Consider the following 19,849-nt stretch of genomic DNA (forward strand, 5'->3'; position numbering starts at 1 on the left):
TCTCCCTGTTGGAACACTTCTAAAACAAATTCTACCATGTGTTTTGAGGTTGGGCTTCATAGAGTGAAATCACAACTCCTTTCTCAGAGTTTAGCTGGAAAAATACAAATCTGCCAACTAGGAATATGAGGGAAATAAACTGTGGTTCTGTGTAGCAACAAGTGATGGATTTCTGCAGATATGGAAAGCGTCTGCTCTGGAGTTCCAGGTCAGAGAGTATGCGTATTTGCCCCAATGTTATATTTGTTGCATGTGAAATAATGATGTGAGATTCTCAAGCTCGCTTTAATAAAGCAGACTGCTTTCACCCTGATCAGAAAAGTCAACTTCACAGTCCCGGGCCTTGGAACCACCAGCCATCAGGATTAAACACTGAATACTTCAATGCATAGTAGTCAGGGAAGGTATTTTTTAGCTTGATTTCTCACCACCATTCTCAGGCTTTCTGCAAGGACAGATAACGACCCCAGACCTTGAAGCAGCCTGGTCCCTGGTGCATTGTGAGCGAGCTTTGAACATAGTTTCTGTAACTGCACTACTGAGCATTCATCTCTGTGTTTGAAAGCATCATCTGTCTGTTGGCTAGCTAAATAAATGTCAAAAGGATTTGTTGGCAGGATGGCTTGCCTTGGTTAAGAAGATCTTTTGCATTAGGACATCCAGGACTTTCTGGATTAGTTAAATGTCTTTTGGGTCCAGGCTAAGTACCTTGGGTGTGGATCTGGGTTTCTAGGCATTTCATGAAGGAAAGGATCAGAGTTCAAATCCAACTTGAGATTAAGTAGTTCTCTTTCTGATCTGGGCTGTGTTTTCCATATGCTTCAGCAGACATCACTGATGGGAAGATGCTATTAGTACAAATCTCACCATGCAGTGGCAGTGCTGCTTCCTCCCCCCTTCTGTCATTTTGTTCATTTAAATCTAACCTTGTGTGCTGCAAACGCATCTGAGAGGGCTCTGAGACACTCTTCAAGAGCAGAGAGGGCTGCTGGACTGGTGCTGTTTGTAAACTCTGTCCAGCAGAGACGATCAGAGTATCCTTCCCCTGGGAGCTGGTTGATTAACCCCTGTGCAGAGGGGTAGTACAGGCCCTTTTTTGTGATCAATCCATCTCAAATTATGCATAGAGATGGTTTTCAGACAGTTCAAGTCAGTCTCTCTTAACCTATGGGAGTTGTTAATATGTGCAAGCCAGCAGAAGGGAGAATAGGACTCCATATTTTATTTGCTCTGTAACACATCTGGTACGCCTTTTGGCTCTTGGAAGCACTGGATTTATTCAGTCTTATCTTTCTGTGGGGATGAGCAAGATCAAAAGCATGAAGCTGGTTACATGCAGAATGTAATTCCCTGTTTTACACACCACAAGCAGATCCAGACCAAACAAGACTCACCCATTTCCTTCCCTGGGGGACAATGCACTTGTGGCCCTTGTGTATTCATGGGCCAATTCAAGCCAAAAAATATTGCCCAAGATCTACTGCAGAGAATAAAAATAAACACATTATTTCCTGTTGGGTAAAAGAAAGCCCATGTCGGTATTGACCTGTGAGGAAATCCCTCAACCTAAGTGTTCCTGAACCATCAGATGCTTCGTCTGCAAAATGTTGGGTTTTGTGAGGTGGAAGCTCTATGTCTAGCTCCTTGGGGAAGCTACGCAGCTCCTCATAGAGGGGCAATGAGAGAATTTCTTTGTAAGGTTTATGCAATGGGTGATTGGTTGCCATTAGCACTCAAGCAATCTTCTTAGGCTGTAAATCACTAACGTGGAACAGCCAAGCTTCCTGGCCCTCCGAACCATGCGCTAAAATCTTTGCATGGCTGAGAGCCATCAGTACATACCATGTGCTTCATAAAACTGGGAAGTGTTTGTGGATGAAGACTGGAGAGATTCCTTGGGGCTCCTTGTGCGAAAGAGGACAAAGTTGTTAGGGGGGACGACTGAGTCTCAGGTGTCAGGGTGATGTTTAGTTAGGCCAAAACCCACGTTCACCTATTTTCTGCCATAGGCAGGCATTGGGTTTACTCAACATCCCCTGCACCAGTACAATCTCAGCCTGAGCTGCACCTGGATGGTCTATTAAGGGGCTCAAGAATTACAGGTCAACCTCCCCAGCCCTATGGAAATAGGGATTAAATATTCTTCTGTGGCCAGTCAATGAAAACTGGCTCTGGCCCTTAAGGAGCCCAGAAACTCACACAGAGATGTATTTCTCCTCTGTGGGACATGAGATGGCAGTGATTCATCACCTGAATATGGATGGTTTATTCTCTGAAATACTTCATGCTGCAAGTAATTGTCCCTTTTTAAAAACTGCTGTGCTTCAGAAGTCATGATAGGTGAGTGGTCCAGTCTGGAAAGTTTCTTCGAGAGCTGGGAATGGGCAGTTCAACACTGCTGCAAAGCACTGGGAAAGTGCCTTGTGGATTAAATCTCTGTTCAGGGCCTTATCCTCCTTCACTCACTTTAAAATTGCTGAAATGAAAACAGAGGCAAAGCAGCAGGCTTTCTGTTTAGATAAGTGATGTCCTTTGTATCAAACAATCATTTTAAACTGCACTCAGAGCCCGTTATGTTAATGTTTGTTCTTGCTAAGGCATCCTGTCAAGGCCCCTTTGGCGGTTGCTGCCTATCTGTTGCTTCTGTGGAGCCAAGTGAGATGAAAACCACTTCGTGCTCCTGCTCTGGTCTGCGGCAGCCCCGGGGTCTGTCTTGGATTTTCTTGCTGTCACCGAGACAGATGATTTGTTGTGGGAGTGGTAACAGGGCCTGGGAGTCCAGGGATGGAGCAGGACTCTACAGAGATGGGCATTTTGTGTATTCATTGATTTTCTTGGTATTTGACCAGGATCTAGTATAGGAGAGGGTACAGTACTAGAGCTATATGGAAGTAGCGGCTGTGCAGCCTGATGTCCTGTGAGGTGGCAGCATGTGCCACACCAGCTTGCAGCAGGGGCAGAACAAGTGTCTCTGCTGGTGACAACAGGTCATGCTGGTTGGCACCATTGAAAGTCTTACAACTAATTGTTTCTTCACCTACCTTCTACCTATTGGGAACTTGGTTTCACACTCTGCCCCACTAAACATCCCCAAACAAGGTTCATGTAACGTGGCTGTTTACCTGTGCAATGGATTTGAATACTTATTTTCCCCCCATAACTGATCTTGAATCACTTTTCTGCGTGCCTTGGATCAAAAAAGGATCGGGGTCTGCAGACCGAAAGCCATGGATTAAAATGCAAAGTACGCAGAAATTTTACATGATTTTGTTTTGTTCTTTCTAGAATGCATGAACTGCACGAGACTAGCGGATATGACTGAGAGGCTAAACACGCTTGAGGCCAAGGTAAGGACCTGCCTTTATTCTTCTGTTTGGCAAAAATTTCCAAGAGTTGCTGCTGAAAAAGATGTTGAGTTGGCAGCTTGGAGAGATCAGGTGTCTGTCCTTCTCTCCACAGCGAGGAACATGCCGTGGTGGTGGTCCTGCCCCAGGGAACGAGGGCAGCACTGCTGTGCACACGGGCATTGCTCACCTCTGGCACTGCTGTGCACACGGGCATTGCTCACCTCTGGCCTGGCCCCTCCTGCTTCCCGCGCATCCTCTTCGGCTTCACTCTGCCACACAGCTGCATCTGTCTCCCTTCTTCCCTGCTGTCACAAACGTGCAGCTGCTAATAAATAATCAATAGCTCACTGCTCTTGACTGGAACAGGTTGGTTCAGGTTTTGCTCCAGAAACGGAGGGCAGACAGAGCTGTATGAATAATCTCTTGCCTTCAGCTGGTTGATAATACAGGGGTGTAAAGCAGTGATTCCCCTGGCTCAGGAAGGAAGCCGGGGATTCTGGTCCCAGATTCTGATTCTGGTCTCTCTCACTAAAAATACCTTGTAGAAACCTTACCAATGTAGAGTGCAAAACAGAGGAGTAATGGTATGTAGACTTTTCTAAGAATAGTTGTTCATTAGCCTGCTCTTCAAGTGGTATCCACTCCTGCTTTTTTATCCCTTTTCTGAAAGATGGAGGCTTTCATGCGTGGTTTAGTGGAGACAAACGTTAAGGGGAGACCTTCATGTTGTGGGGTTTTTTTCCTGCAAATTGTTTTAATTTCTACCTACCTAGTGGGATTCTACCTAGTGGGATTCAGATAAATTGTTCCAGTCTAGCAACAAAGAAGCTGAATCAGTTGGTCCCCTTTGAGCTGTGGTCCCTCCTGTGACAGCCCAGTCCTGGCTGTTAGATATAGTGCTTTGGTCCTTTTAAGGCATTGTGCTGCTGTTATTATTCATTAACTGATGGTTATTAATGACATAAAAGAATCTGGGGAGAAACCTTTGTGGAGGGAGGTGGTGGATGTGTGGTGATTTTGAGGCCAGTGCATGATATTATGGTAATTTGGGAATTGTCTGTGCTGAAATGGAGTGAGCAGTGTTGTCTGGAACTTCCTTAAAGCCTTTGCAGTTGTATTTCACTACAGGAAAATGAAGAGGTGGGGGGAATGAAATTCTGGGGAGCAGAATTGTTCGAGTGAAAACAACTGTTGTAGTGCAAAGGAGAAAGATGAGCTGGATTGTTTTTCCGAGCAGCGGGACCTGGCAGGTGGGTGTTCTTTGGCAGCGAGGAGCTGGAGGCGTTTGGAGAGGAGAGAGGGGCTGGTGACTGACCTCTGCGTGTGCAGTCCCGAATCCAAGTAAGGCAGGGGACCAGCCTCAGAGAGGTGTAAATCAGCCCTCCCATGCTCAGCCTGTAGCCAGCTGTACTTTGCTTTCTAGGGCTTTCTGTATTTGGCTCACTGGAAAATGATAACCAAAGACTGTCCTGACATCAGAGCGCCTGTGCTCTGCTGGCTTGTGTTGCTCAGCACTTGTGCTGGGTAACAAATCATAAGAGGCTAATGGCAACCTCAGCCGGGCCCCTGGCAGGACTTCATGGAGGAGGAAGCAGGTCCTACCTACCCAAATCCCCTTGAGAAGTCTTAGCCCAAAAATGAAACTGCACCCAGGTCAGTGGGTTTGTCTTACAGATATGAAGCTGGTTTAAATCGGGTGACATTCCCATCGCCTGAAGGCAGTCTGCTCTCTGGTGTTGGCACCAACTGTCAGATGCCCATGGTATTTGGGAAGTGCTGCCTGCTTGCTTTCTGCATGGGAGCTCTAGTGAAGGCAGGAGCACATTGTCTTCTACTCTAACCTAGGACACTTGTTGTGCAGCAACTGGCATTTGTCTCCTGACTGGCAAACCTGACGTGCTGTCCTTAGGAAATGCTCCCTATGTTGGCAGCCATATGGCTGCAACCTGCTCTGCATTCAGGAGGGAGCACTGAGTCATCATCAACAAACACAGTTGATGGCTGAAGACATCATAGTCTTGTAGACCTTCCAACATGAGGGATAGCGAGGCAGATGCCTGCAAAGTTCAGTGCCAAGATGTAGCCAGCCAGACCCTGGAGATGACACTTGAAGGATTTTGGTACATAGCCAAGACCACACCACCTCCTCTCTGCCTTCTTGAGAGTGGGGCTTTGGGTAACTTTATTCGTGTCAGCTCTCATTCCTGGCCATAGTGCATCATGTCTCTGTTTTAGTGCTGCAGCGAGGCAATTTGTGTTGTTGCTGTGATAGGTTTCCTTCTGACTTTACTATGTTCCCACAGAGACCCAAGTTGGGAGCAAAGCTTACCAAAGGGTTTACTTTTACAGAGGGAAATGAGTTATTTCTTTCTATTGTAAAGTACTAAAGACTGTGTCTCTGCAAGGGTGCCTTCTGCAGCACAGCCCAGCAATGTCATTATCAATCTTTTGACTTCCACTTTGTTTGAAAAGCTGTGGGTGCTGTGCAAACATTGACTGTAGCTACTAACTGGAGAGTGAAGCAACATTACACAAATGCTGGTGCTGTTCGCAAGAGAAATATGCTGATTCACCCTTTTTTCAAGGTTAATTTAAGTTCAGTTCGATCTATGTAGCAATGTCATGTCCTCAGTTGTTGTCCTCAGCTATTCAATAATAGCTAGCACCATTAAAAAGGCGCTTTAATTTGTTTAGTATTGTCTGTATTCCTGCTCTGGATTTTGGAGAAAGGTCCCTATTTTGCTGGATGATCTGGATGCGAAGTTGTCTCTCAGCTGTCCAAACCGTCTTCTTGTAATGTCTCATTTCACCACAACAACAGCCTGAAGCTGTTCGAAGGAAGACAGGAGTAACAGGATGGGCACACACATCCCTTACCAGTGCTGGAGACTGATCCCCTGCTGATTTTTGCTGTCTTGTTCTGCAAAGGCAGATGTGGAAGTCCATCCTTCCTATGAGCAGAGACGGATTTTCCTGCCACAGTCCTGCTCCTTCTGGACACAGCTGAAGTTGAGGAACTTTGCTGCTTTTGCTCTTTTGAATTTCAGCCCAGCATGACCATGGTGAGCTCAGAGAATGGCAACGGGTAAGATGAGCCACTTCAGCGTAGCCAGCCAGCTTCAAGCAGGTCAGGCCTTTGGCACCTGCTGTAAGGGCTTTGAGGCATGTGGAGTCTGTGTAGAGTTGTTATGAATACGGCAAGGTCCAAGGGTGAGAGCAAATGTGTGGAAAGCTACCTCTGAAGGCACTGTGGACCTGGGCAGATCGGTGCTGGGTGAGAAGTTTTGCTTTAATAGAGTAGGTTAGGGACAAGTGAAAAACAAATCTCTTCCTCACACCTCTGCAACAGGACAAGGAGCCAAGAGCCTTTCTTGGTTATGTGTGAGAATATGTAAAATGCATGTTTGTCCTCCAGTCGCTGTGAAGGGCAAGTTAAGGAAACTTAAACTCAGTTGTGGAAGAAGAGGCTACAAGACTGTGGTTTCTTCTTTCCCCATTGCTCTTCTGTAGGCCTTTATAGCCGTTCCCCTAAAAAATGGGGATGTAACCAGAAATGGTCTCCTCTTTCTTATTATAAGGATGAGTTGGTTCATCCAGCTTGTAAGATCAGTGTCCAAATGAGGTAATAAAAGTAACCCTCTGATTTTTGTAATATGAGAGCTGGATCAGAAAGTGAGAAGCAAGAATAAACACAGAGCAAATGGAATGAAGAATGACTCATTAGGGACTGGTGCTTATATAGCCCTTGGGGAGGAGAGAGACTCTGAGACATGACTGAACTATGTGGCAGGACAAACTCTTCACGTGTCTTATGCTTTCCTTAACGCTGCTCTAGGTTGTCCTTGTGGCTGTAGGAGATGTTTCTGCAGGAAAGGAGGTGAAGGGAGATGTAATCAGGTTCCATCCTCATCTCCCCTGTTTTGAGTTACCTTGTCATCTCCCCAGGATGGAGTTGGCCAGTTCCATTTGCTTGGTACGAGACCCATTTGGGTGCCAGAGATTTGAAAGCTTGATTGATGGTGTTGAGCTTGAAATCCACAGGCCATGGGAATCTACGTCAGGGAGGATGGTGTTGAGCCTGGGGTCAAGGACAAGAAAGTGTGCAGGCTGGAAGAAAACTACCCCCTCCCTAAGCCCCAACATGCCAAACCTTACTTCTCTCCCATGACATCTTACTTGACGTCACTACAGCACCCCCTGACCCTGCGGGGAGCCTCATTGATGGGAGGGCAGAATGAAGCCTGCTTTTATTTCATATGAAAGGTTTCTCCTTAGGCCAGCACAGTTTCTTAGTGGGAAGAGTGTACAGCCCTTCCTTTCTGAATTTCCTGAGCCTGATGCTGCCCTCCTGTGTCACAGGACCGAGCCCCCACAAACCACCGAAGCTCAAGAGAGCTGCAGTGTCAGGAGAGAGCAGCACCACTGCCCGCAGCAGGCAGTGCTAGCAGGAAACCAGGCAGCTGCATAAAAATTTCTGCTCATTTTGTTCGCCCAGTTTCTTCTAATAACCTCCACCACAGAGCTATGGACAGTGCGGTATTACTCCCAGCTTTTGGTTGGAGCTTGAGCGCAGCATTTGATCCGAGTTGATATAACCCAGTCTCATCTCCTGACACGGCTTTTGAGAAGTTCATGGTGTTTCACTTACAGCTTTAATGCAGGGAGATAACGTTACATATCTAGTGTCTGATTGATTCACTGTGTGATTGATAAATGACATGCATATTTTTTGGATGAAAATGGCCTTTGTAACGTGATTCCCCACGCAGAAGATTCTGAAAGGTTTTAAAGAAAACCTTTGTACTGTGCACAGAGTTTGATCAATACATTGCTATTTATATGAAATCACCCCATTTATTCAGAACAGATTACCCCATAGCACCTTCGCTACCCTGTGTCTTTTGATTATGAAGCACCATTACTTGGAGTTTTAATGGTATGCAACGTTTCTGTATCTCCCCCTTCTTCCAAGCAGCTACATGAAATACTGGCAGCTGTCTGGGATGTTTTATGTGGTTTGTCTTTTCTTTCTCTGATAGACAATAAAACAATTTCCTGCTGTAGTGGAGAAATACTTGGAAAATAGAAGATGTTTCATAGTACTGTGACCTGACTGAGAGATTGGAAGGGAAACCCCAGTTGCTTGGCTGTGAGGCTGCTGGTCCTATGGAGTGGACATTAGCGGTTCCTTGATATTTCAAGGACTTTCATGGATTTTCCATGTTGTGTATGTGATTGCCACTAACAGTTACTTATTTTCTTTCTGTTCTGAACTGGAAGGTGGCTTACCTAATCTCTAAGGTTTCCTAATGACCCTGTGCAGAATCTGCTTCTCCAGCTCCAGTAATGCATTGAATTTAAGGAGTATTTGGGCTATTTCACAGGTAGCTGTGTAATAACCAGCTGGTTTCTAGTAGCAATAACAAACTTAAATCAATCCCTGTAAAATTTTTAATTTAATACTGAGTTTCTGTAGGTCAGTTAATGTAATGAATGTCCCTAGGAATAAAATGCAACTTCCTCACTGATTTTTACAAGGGAACCAAACCACGAACCAAAACTGGGTGGGCAAACTGAATTTTGTGTCAATGTTCATATCTGAACTTTGCATCTATCTCATTGGCCTTTTTTCTAATTAGCAATAATCATGCTTATGATTAGGACACTTGAGGCAGTTTGGGTACTGGCCTTTCTCTCATTTGGGCATGCTTCCGTCTTTCGGAATGACAGTTAAAATCCTTTCGTTCTCAAGTCTAGTAATTGTTGGATCTTATTTCTTATCACTGGTGGATTGAAGGAGCAATCTGTCCCCTAAGACTGTTCCATGTGTTTGGCAAATGCTGTAAATCACTTGCCAGAACCACAAAAAGGCTTTAAAGACGTCCTCCTCCACCATGCCCTCCTGCAAAGTCTTTTAGTTACAAGTTTGATGGTTTTAGTCAAATAGATTTAATATTTTCATAAAATAACTTTGAAAAATTCTGTTTTCCTATGACATGCAACTTAATTTGCCAAGCAAATCCTACGTCTGCATTAGGATTTGCTTTTGGTGTGTTTAATACCTGGGAATGTTGTTTACAACCTTTGTTTTTTAAGATAAATACTTCTGTGGACAAAAAGTAGGCTTCAGCAAGGGAGGTATGTGAGGAGCCTAAGGGATGTCAGTGCTCAGCTCCTTTGGTAATCCCGTGCCCAAACATGCAAACTGCCACTTGATTCTCAATCAGAAATTCTAGTGGATCTTTGTAAGGAAAGTATGAGCATAAGAGAAAAATGACATTGGGTCCTTTTTTTCAGCTTGCACCAAGGCCAGCCAGGAAAGGACCAAGCCCCTTATCTTTTCCAGTTGTGCCGCGCTCTTCTTGCAGCTTTTCATTTAGGGTCCAGCGGAGGAGGAGAGCATGCAAGGCATCTCGGCCTATTTGAGCTGGCTGATGTGAATCTCTCAGCCAGAGTTGAGGGCTCCTCACCTGGTGAGAAGCAGAGAGCTGATCTCATTGCTGAGAACAGATGTTACTTTGTCAAGACCGAGTTCATCTCGGGCTGGCCTGGCTCCATGTCCGTAGCACTGCTACATCCCCAGCAGGTGACAAGCAATAAATTGGACAGAGAAGAACGATGTGATTTTGAAGGTGGAAGGTTATAGCTCTGATGTATTTTTATCAGGTGTTTTAACGTAATGGTGGGGAATCTGATTTCACTCTGAGCTCCTTTGTGTACTTCACTCTGCAATGAGCTCTTAGCACGGCATTGAAGGATTGCTGGATCCTTTCCACATCTAGCTTCTTCCCCTGGCTCTGACACTTTGGGGTGCCAGTGATGGCAGGCTGCATGTGCTCACAGCAGCAGAGGTAAATCTCCAACGTGTAGCAGTATCAGAGAAGCTCCCCAGGTGCCTCAGAGTGCAGTGACCCAGTAAAGACCACTGCCAGTCCTTCCCTCACTGCTGCTCTCTCAAGCAAAGCCTTGATGGTCTGATGATCTGCTGAACGTTGCCTGCATTTCATCTAAACTAGTAGGCTAGCCTGTGCTTTTGTGTCTTCTCTGCTTTGATTCCCCCCCAGAAGATACCTGCTGATGAAACAGTCACTTTTTGCATCCTCTTTTTTGGAAATCCTGTAAAACTGTACAAAAAACTAAATACCTTTGCAGAAAGAGCATGAACTGTGCTACTTGTGGATTGGCAGAAGCCTTTAGTCCACATTTCTGTCTTCCATGCAATAGCTGATGACACAGACCTTACCTTTTGGTCTACATTGGGTCACTACAGTGACATCAGCTATTGCTTCCCACATAATTTATCAATATAATGAAAACTCCTCCATGCACTAATTATCTTGTCCCCTTTGGCCAAAGCCTCTAAGATGTAATAGGGATGAAGTCACCCAGGTTCTCTCTGGGCACCCAGTTCATCAGATTTTAGTGGACACTTACTGAATGTCTTTTGGCTTTTGAAACCAAGCAATTGCATCTGCGTTGGAGCCTTGCGTTCACAGGTTTCATATTGCTACAAGAGAGATACCATTCTCCATCAGATTTTGTGAAACTCCCTGTTTAGCTCTGTGTCTTGATGAATGATTAAAAAACTCTTATATTTGCCAAATAATTTGCTATAAAGAAAGATATGTCCAACAAGTTATGCAATTACCATTATTAATCAGCTTGCGTCTTTACAAGATCAAGGGAATCTTATTTTACACTGGAATTTTTAGCTGATGAGCTGGATTCATGCAGTTTCTTTCCCTCCTCTTTAGAGAGGGATGGAGGGGAGTTAATTCTGCCAGTGCTTCAAGAGACCAAATATCCCCTGTTTATTAATTAATAATATCCATCTGGATTATGTCAAATGATTCCCTCTGCATTTCTATGGATTTTTATCCAAAGAAAAAGCATTCTGGGCCCTGTTGTATCAATTTTGAAATCTTTGGAAGCCCGGCTGTTCTTTCCTTGTTTCTAGCACCTACTAGTTACAGGACATCAGGAATGCGAGCAGAGGACGGATGATGGGAGGAGGCTGTGTTTGTGAAATCTTCTTTTGATGTGTGGGAACAACCAAAATAGGGTTCTTGAAAGCCACTACAAGCCAAAAAAAGTCCTCTGACACTGAACATCTCAAGAAGATGAAAACCTTCCTCCCGTTTCCATTGTCCCTGGCCTGAGCTTTTGATCTGATGCAAGAAATGTGGTATGTGTCTGAAGTTTAGAAAGTTTATGCTGGCAAATAGAAAAGGGGGAGGTGGGTTGAGTAAGCTGGGACTGAGCTTCAGGCACATAACACTAATGTCCCTGCTGAGGGCCCTACGTGTGAGCGGGCCCCACAGTGAAGAGCCAGGCTTTGAGCCACGGGAGAAGAGCAAGCGCCAGATCCTGTACAGAGGTGAGCCCGGCGGCTCTGCGGGACTCAAAAGGCCCAGGGGTGAGTTTTGCAGGCAATAACCTCTGCCGCTGGCGCTGGCCTGCGAGCTCCTTGGCCAGTGCACTGCATCATCCCTCCTGCATTCCCTTCGTGTTCACACGCCGTCTCCTACGTCGGGCCCGTCTCCCGCTGCGGTGTTGGCAGGAGACGCGGCCCCATTTCAGTTCTTTCCAGCTTTCTGACCCAGTTCAGCTGCGTCTGAGAGGTGGGGTCTGGAAACCAGAGACAAGCCCTCATGCCGGTGGGACCTCTGTTGCCAGAGGCTCCAGTTCAGCGTGTCCATTTAGGCTCAGATTTGACTTTTTGCTTCCATATGTGCAAAAAGACAAAAGCCCGAGTGTTTTGCCGAGTTGAGGCCATCCTTCACCTTGTGCAACGCAGCGCAAACTGGGGAGGAAAGGCCTTCACGTCTTCTGCAGGGATCTGCTCTCCTGACACCACAGGCAGCAACCACAAGCGCTGCCCTTCAGCTAGTTCTCTGTTCCTGCTCTGGTTGCTTGGGTGACTAACGTTGCCCATGGCATCAAGACATACTTCGTTTATATGGTGGCATTAGGATGTTTTCTGCCTCCATTCTTCATGGAGGCATAACTTCTGCATTGAAAGTGGTAACAGCAACAGAGGTGGGCACTGCTTGCAATGAGGATTTCCAATCAAAACCACACGTTCTTCTTCACTTGGTGTTATCTCTGCCTCTACCTCAACCTTATTGACTGGAAAATACCAAGACTTTAATACTGAGACTTTAATACATTGCACATTTTGCTAATTTGCTTTCTGGCTGTGAGCCTCTGTGGTATCATTTTCCAGCAGTTTACTCAGAGGGCTAGAAACTTTCTTTTTTTGTTTAATGAAAGTGGGAATTCTCCTCGAGTCCCTTGACTACGGCAATGGCAGCCTTAAGAAAACAGAACGTGACAGAAAATAGATGAATGGCTCCAGTGCTATTGCAATAATGCGTAAGGACCCCGTTTGTGCTGTGCTGTGCTAGCTTGTGAGAGGACACTGTGTATAGTTTGAGATTCTGAATGTGACTAAATCCCTCGTGCTTTTCCTTCTTTAGTTTGGCTCTGTGGATCTCACGGATGTGAGAGCTCTCTTCTTTCTACTTTATTTCTTTTGGGCACTTCTTCAGTCCTAATCATAAAAACTAGAATTTCTCAGCAGTTTCAAGTCTGGAGAATTCCTGACCTCTGTCATTTTGTGCCCAGGGAAAATAAACTTGTTACTATGGTTTGAGCCTTAATGACTGCTAAGTATATATAGTCAATTTATAAAAGAGCATAGTGGATTATCCTGTGCATGCCTTTAAATCTTTCACAGCATTTATTATCAGAGCGCTCATTTAAAACATGTTGTTTTAATGAAAAGGATACCGTTGCCACTGTTTTGTGTTGATTATGTGGTAACACATTTTTATTATCACCCATAAAAATGATTTGGAGCTGTTCCACTCCAGATGCAACCTTCGGCAGAGCTGTACTAGTGCCGCTCGTGCTGCCCGGGAGGGCCCCGGACCCCTGCAGTTTGCTGGTCTCTGACCATTGCTGCTATTGATTTAATATCACCTCTTCCCACAGCACTGCTGGGCTGCGGCAAAATCCTGTCCAAGACAGCCCTTGTCGGTCCCTTCCTCTCAGCAGGAGCACCTGAACCCTGCCCTGGCTGTAGCCCCTCAAATTTGCCACCTCCGGGATTAGTTTTGCCTCTGTTGCTGAGTACACTTTGGTAACATCCAGGTGTTTTGCTGGGGAGGTAAGAGGATAATAGAATAGTATAAAGTGATTCAGAAAAGGTCTTCAATGCACGCTTGAGTCCCATGTCAATGGGAATTAAGCACGATTAAGGTAAGGCACATACTTAAGTGTTTGTTGAACTGGTAGCATATTTCCTTGGAAGTCTAACAAATCATTAGGGAGAAGCACAGAAGTGCAAGAGACAAACTGAACCGATTCCTTCCTTGCCTGGCGTCAGAGAAGCCTGTTGAACAAAAGCATTCTGACCTGATTCCTTTTTGCTTTCTTATTACTCAGAAAGCGAGACTCAGGATCCATGAATAAAGATCCTTGCAATAAAGGAAGAATTTTGCTTGTTTGCAACAGCTGAGGTTCAGCTCCCTTGCACTTAACCTAGCTCCCAGTTTAATTAGTTTCTGATTCACCCCTGTCAGGCCAGTGCATTCTGCAGGAAGTTCATCATTTCTGGCGCTGCTGCAATACTGGCTCTCACCGTGCCTTGTAATAAATAAGTGATAAACCTTGTAATAATTGCAAGTTAAAAACAAACAAGCGGAGCCAAGTCACTCTCATTTATAATTGCAGTGTGACTTCATTATGTAAAGACAACACGGCATGTAAAAGCTGAAACTTCTAGGGATTTAGTGGAAAGTTTGAGCTGTATTCTCTTTTATTTCCCTTATCCCTAAATCAGTATTTGCTTAGGTGGTTTCCAAACAGGAAGAGACAGTGCTGTTACAAACCACAGTGTTGCACTCCTCGAACAATTTTCCTGTGAAGCTTTGCGCTTAGAAAGCAGACTTTGCTGGAGAAGCTGGGTGCTCGGATCAAAACTCTTGTTCTGGAAACCTCAGCCCTGCTCCTGCCCGATGGGCATCCTGTGTCCACTGTAGGCAGGCAGCTTTGCCAGGGATCGATCCAGCTGCCAGGTGAGCAGCAGGGTTGCTGCTGCATCCCAGACATGGCTAATGCAGGGGCTGCCGACCCTTGGGCTGCCGACCCTTGGGCTGCCCCGCTGGGAAGGTGGGTGCTGCCCTTGGCCTCTGTTTAGCTTCTGTCTAGCAATTGGGGTAAAATCCATTTGCAGCAGAGCACGTGGGCTTGGCACTCTGGGTCAGTGCTCCCAATGGCTTTGTAATTGAAGAGTTAGGCTTCTTCAAAATAAATCTGTAGACTACTCCGTTATGCCACCCTTGCTTAGTGGCTGGGAAGGCAGGGGGATGAAGCATTTAGATTAAAAGAGAAAACTTAATTTTTTTTTAAATCCTAATTTTGTGAAAACTTTAATTAAAAATGTTTATTATAAAATGCAATAAATGTTCCCCTGGGCTTCACTGTAGTGGAGTTCGTCAGTGTGCAGAGTCCACCTGGGTCCTCCATCCCTCTACTTCTTGTGGGCATTTAGGTTTTTTGCAGCCATGTTAAAGACTAACTTCCAGTTTCATACGGGCCACCAGTGGCCAGGGGAGTACAACTCGATGAACAGCAGTCTAAATCATATGGGAAAACAAGGTCATTTTGCCAAGGAGCTTATCTTGTAAATGGCCCAGATAGCTCATTGGGACGCACATTGGGATGTGGATTTATTTGAAGGTAGTGTGTTTCCAAGGTATAGAAACAGTTGTGAGTTTTAATAATACCCTATTACTTCTAAGGAGAGCTCTTTGAGGAAATTGCCTACCTTATTTCATTCACTCCAAAATTAAAGCACTTCAGCTCTTTAAAAGTTCCATCTTCTCCATCTTCTTTAATTTGGTCAGCATTTGTACGTTGACTTGCAACCAGGACTTTTACTGAGGCATCTCAGTTTGCTACCCTGGGCATCCTACAGCCCTTCACCTTGTACCAGCTCTCAGTAATTTCTGACCTGATGACTCTGGTTTTCAACACATAATCTCACAGTGAAATGCTGTGTTCCCTAACGTCAGCTCTGATCCCTGGTTTCATGTTTCTCACCAGGGAGACAAACCCATGTGAAGCTGAGTCTCTCTGTGAGCAGTGAAGCCCTCTCCAAGGAGGGCACGTGAGGATTGAGACCATGTATGAATCCATCCCACTGACCTTGTTTGCCTTTGCTGTGTCCCCTGTCTAGATCCTTCTGCTCGAGGCTGCAGAGCGAAGCCCGCCGTTGGAAAACAACCTGCCAATCACTGGGACGACGGCCACGTGGTATGACGATTTGCTACCAGATGCCTTTCCCCTGCTAAATCCCGGGACTGTCCTGAGGAAAACAGTGGGATCTGTTGGTAAGCATAACCTGCTCTTCACCAAATCGCCCACCCTACATACACAATTCCTATAGGGTATCTAAAACGGAGGCTGTGTTGGTCTGCTGTAGAATTGGAAGCTGCAGGGGAGAGGGGTTGGAAGGAAATGAGCTCCTTCCCTCTGCTCTGTAAGGGAGAAGAGGGATAAGATTTTCAGATGGACAATTCCTCTCTTCTTTTGTGGGCATGTTTGCTGCCGTGTGTTTGATCCAGCAGGGAGCCATCAATGGGAGTGGCTGCACTCAGGCTGCATGGTGCTGCCTGATGAGCACGGGGGGCAGGCAGCCTTGCTGGCATGAGTGGCTCCGTGTCTGTACTTTGCTTTGCACCCTCAGCAGGGACACCATAGCATTGGTTCTTGCAAACACTCGCTGCAAGATGGGATTGTGCTCAGTGGGAAAACCACCCTGCGGAGAGGCATTTTGAGAGCTTTCAGCCTCTGTTTCAGGGTCAGAATCAGCATTATGTAGCTCTAGAGCCAGGATTCCTTCAAACCAGGGGCTGTTCAGTCTAAGGGTGTAACGTTGTCTTGTGTCTCTTCCTCTCTGCCGAGCTGTGAATGCAGAGGTGGTCGCGCACCAACACCCATGTGGACTCACAGACAAGGAATGAATTCAATCCTCTCCAATGCCACCTTGAACCATCCTTTTAGCTGCAGGGAGCTGGATGCAATTTCCTCAGGGCCCCTTCCCACTGCCTGTGCAGGAGTGAGGATCGCCCCTTCGCAAAGAGAGGGACTTTCAGTTTTTCTCTCCGTGTCTCTGCCCCTCCTCGAGTTAAGCCAGCACAGGGCAGGCATGTTCCTAGAAGAAAGCAACTAAGCTCAGAAACTAACATATTAAGCTCCATTTTGCCAGCCTTAACAGCCTGTCGCTAGCCTCGATTTCTGTTGGCACAAGCATCTAATGAGCTGAATTCTGGTCTCTGAAAAGTTAGATTTCTGTTAACCTCAGTAGGGCCACTATGCCTGCCTGTGTGTTTCAGTGTACGTATTTTGAGTCCAAAGACTGTGGATTTTGAGGCCTGGATAGGTTGAAACATTCCTGAGGAAACTCCAGAGAGCCATCAGGATCACAGGGGGACAATTCATACTCACCTACTCAGCGCCGAATGCAGCATTTCCCCGTCTGGTAGCAGTGTGGGGAGGTAGAGGACTGGGGTAGGGGTAATTCTTGGTTTTATTAGGACAAAAAACTTTCCCATGAATAGCAACATCAGTTGCACTCTACATTCTATTTTTTAAACTTACCATAAACACAATGCGCTGTTTTATGATCCCTCTTGTGGCATGAAAAAAAAATACACTTATAAGAAAATCTCCCTCTGAGCCCACTTGGCTAGACAGATCCCCACGCATTGAATTTCCTTGACCTTGGCATTCTCACTTCAAGATCCTCGCTCTCTGCTTCCAAAGCCCTGTCTGTCAGTTGCTTTGCTTGCTCCCAGAGCAGTTCTTCAGTTCTTTATCCTCTGTAGGGCCTACTTTGCTTTTTTCTTCTTTTTTTTTTTCCTTTTTTTTTTTTTTTGTCAGAGCAGTTTATTATGGCAACCCTTCATGACTGCAGCAGACTTGGAGCAACCAACATAGACCAGATGTCGTCCATGTTTATAATTTGACAGGATGCCACAACATGGAGGGAGGTTCGCTAACAATATGTTCTGCAAAGTATTTTCAGAACCACAGTGATGGCTGCCAGGAACTGAATTAAAGCAGTTTCCCCCAGTGTCCATTATATGCTCATTCTGCCTTCTCCATGTAATTTATTTTTGCTGTTGCAGTATCTCTGCACCTGCACTTCATTGTACTAACGTCAATCCAGCAAAAGTACTGACAACTCTCTACCTTCCACTCAAAGTCCTTTCCTCTCAGAGCCTCTGTACACATGATAATCTTGTCTTGCTCAGCAAGGAACAGCAAATGCCACTCACCCAGGCAGTGATGCACAACAGAATGGATCTCCTGTAGCACTTGCATCAGGCTGACTCCATGGTCCAGTATCAGCACCCTCCACCCCTGCAGTAAATCCAGGAGGTAGCTAGTGATCACCTTCAAAAAACAGGTGATGTTGTCTGAGCTTTACGTGAGTCTGTCTTGTCAGCCAGACTTCCAGGCTGTGCGCACAGCCGCCTGCATGCGTTACAGCCCTGCCTGTGTGCTACCAGGTGTAGTCCTTGCTCACTGTTGCCCTTTATTTTTCTAGCCTTGATTTATTTAACCTAGTGTGGAATACCCACTCTAGCGTAATAACTGGGAATCAGGTATGCACTGGACCGTTTCAGGTCAGGACAGTGTCTTTCAGCAATTAGAAATAATCAGCTGAGTTGCTTATTGACATGTGACTGCCTGCTCAAGCCCCTACCCGAGCTCTGTGGGCTTCAAATGCTTGCTTTGCTAAGGAGCTGTGGGGATGTTTCATGGATCTGGGTGCACATTTGGCTTCCTTCCCTGCCCACACCAGTTTCTATCTACAATTCAAAGCCAGCCAAAAAAACGCAATGTGGATTTTGGTGAAATGTAGGGAATTTCATGCAGTTGGTTTAGGATGGTGGGGGGCTGCCCATTTTGCATGATTTCAGCACTGTACTGTGACTTGTTGCTCAAAGCTGGCCCCAGGCTCACTTACAGAGATTGCAGACCTCAGGAGATCTTTGAGCAAGTGCGGTATTAGAGTAGGTGGAAGTCAAACCTGAGTGTCCTGTGTGGTTTGGGGTTGTGGAAAGCTAAGCCTCTGTCCCTCCCATCCCCTTCCCCAGAGTTTTTTGTGAAATATTGCCTACTTTGCCCTGCTTCTAGTTTTTCAGCCAAAGCAAATCCAAATCCTAGCTTGCATGCCACCAAGTTTCTCAGCTGCATGGACTAAGGGCAGAATGTTGATGCCTAACACAGAGATGGTTGATATGGACTAGATGCTTTGAATGGTGGGGGTGTTTCTGGATGACCTTACAGCTCTGGGTTGGCTGACACCTCTCCAGGCTGAAGTCCAGGAAAACTTGCTACCGTTTATTAGGGTGGTTATTTCTTCTGTGAGTGACAGGGCTGAGAATAGACAATCATTTAAAAGCAATCAGAGCTGTTGAGACAGCTGCACCACTGGCCTTTCTGATCAGCTTGTTAATCAACAGGATACATTTTACTGAGCATTAAGAAAATATATATGCTCTGGCTGAGCCAGTTGGCAGCAAGAGACCTAATTTTTCCTATCTTTTTCCCTTTTTTTTTTTTCTTCACCCTGACCCTCTTAACTAGAGCCTAAAGGACACAGAGGAGCAGAGGAGCAGTTAATACCACAGGGTAAGTCAACGGTTTCTGCTGTTTCCTCTTTCAATGCACAAAATGTTGCTATGCCCAGTCCTGTACATGGTATGTCCCAAAAAGCAGAGGGTCCTGTGGCCAGGAGTCCTCAGTGATTCAGAGCCTCACAGATACGGAGAGGCTGGGTTTTATCAGATCATGGGCTGCTCTGGTTAGAAAGGCCAAATGCCAGCTTTATCATCTTTGAGACATGCAGTATCCCCAGCACACAAAGGACGGAAAGCGCTGCCTGATGGAGAGGCAGTTCACTGGACGACACGTGGCTACAGTGAGCAGGACGTGTGCTGAGCGATGTGAGAAAACACCATTACTGTCTTACTGGTATTGCCTGCCGGGGGCACTGAGAGCTGCTGGTGATGTTCTGGGCATCATTTTGCTAAGCTCCCTACAGAGAATACCCTGCTCCTGTTCAGAGGAAACCTTGGAGAAGGAAAGGGAACAGATGGTGTGTTGCAGGTTAATGACAGGGCCAGGAAGAAAATCCAGGTCTCTGCACATCTGATTTGGTTTCCAGCAGTAGAATACTCACCCTCTGCCTCCTTGCCCCCCACTCCATCCCTGCCACCCCCCATGGCTTTTTCTTTCATATTTTTGGAGGATAAATACTCACCATGGGCTTTGGCTCTCTGAAAGCAATGCTACTGCAGCAAAGCTGATTTATGCCAGCTGAAGATTTGGCCTATTCATTTCCCTCCCCCTTTTTCCCTGAATCCTTCCCTCTTTCTTCTCCCTTTTGCACTTGTCTCATTTATGCTGGTAACACCATTTGT

The 19,849-nt window shown here is 45.9% G+C and overlaps 1 protein-coding gene across 14 annotated transcripts in view; it reads left to right on the forward strand.

Moving 5' to 3' along the window:
* COL26A1 (collagen type XXVI alpha 1 chain) overlaps window positions 1-19,849 on the forward strand; it is a 200,071-nt gene that overhangs the window by 151,350 nt on the left and 28,872 nt on the right. For all 14 annotated transcript variants that reach the window (XM_072882109.1, XM_072882107.1, XM_072882108.1 and 11 more), the window contains 3 exons: window positions 3,286-3,347; window positions 15,592-15,745; window positions 19,014-19,058. In XM_072882109.1, coding sequence (XP_072738210.1) covers window positions 3,286-3,347; window positions 15,592-15,745; window positions 19,014-19,058 — 261 coding nt within the window. The remainder of the gene's footprint in view (window positions 1-3,285; window positions 3,348-15,591; window positions 15,746-19,013; window positions 19,059-19,849) is intronic.

This window comes from Ciconia boyciana, chromosome 17, assembly GCF_034638445.1.
Source record: "Ciconia boyciana chromosome 17, ASM3463844v1, whole genome shotgun sequence".
NCBI lineage: Eukaryota > Metazoa > Chordata > Aves > Ciconiiformes > Ciconiidae > Ciconia > Ciconia boyciana.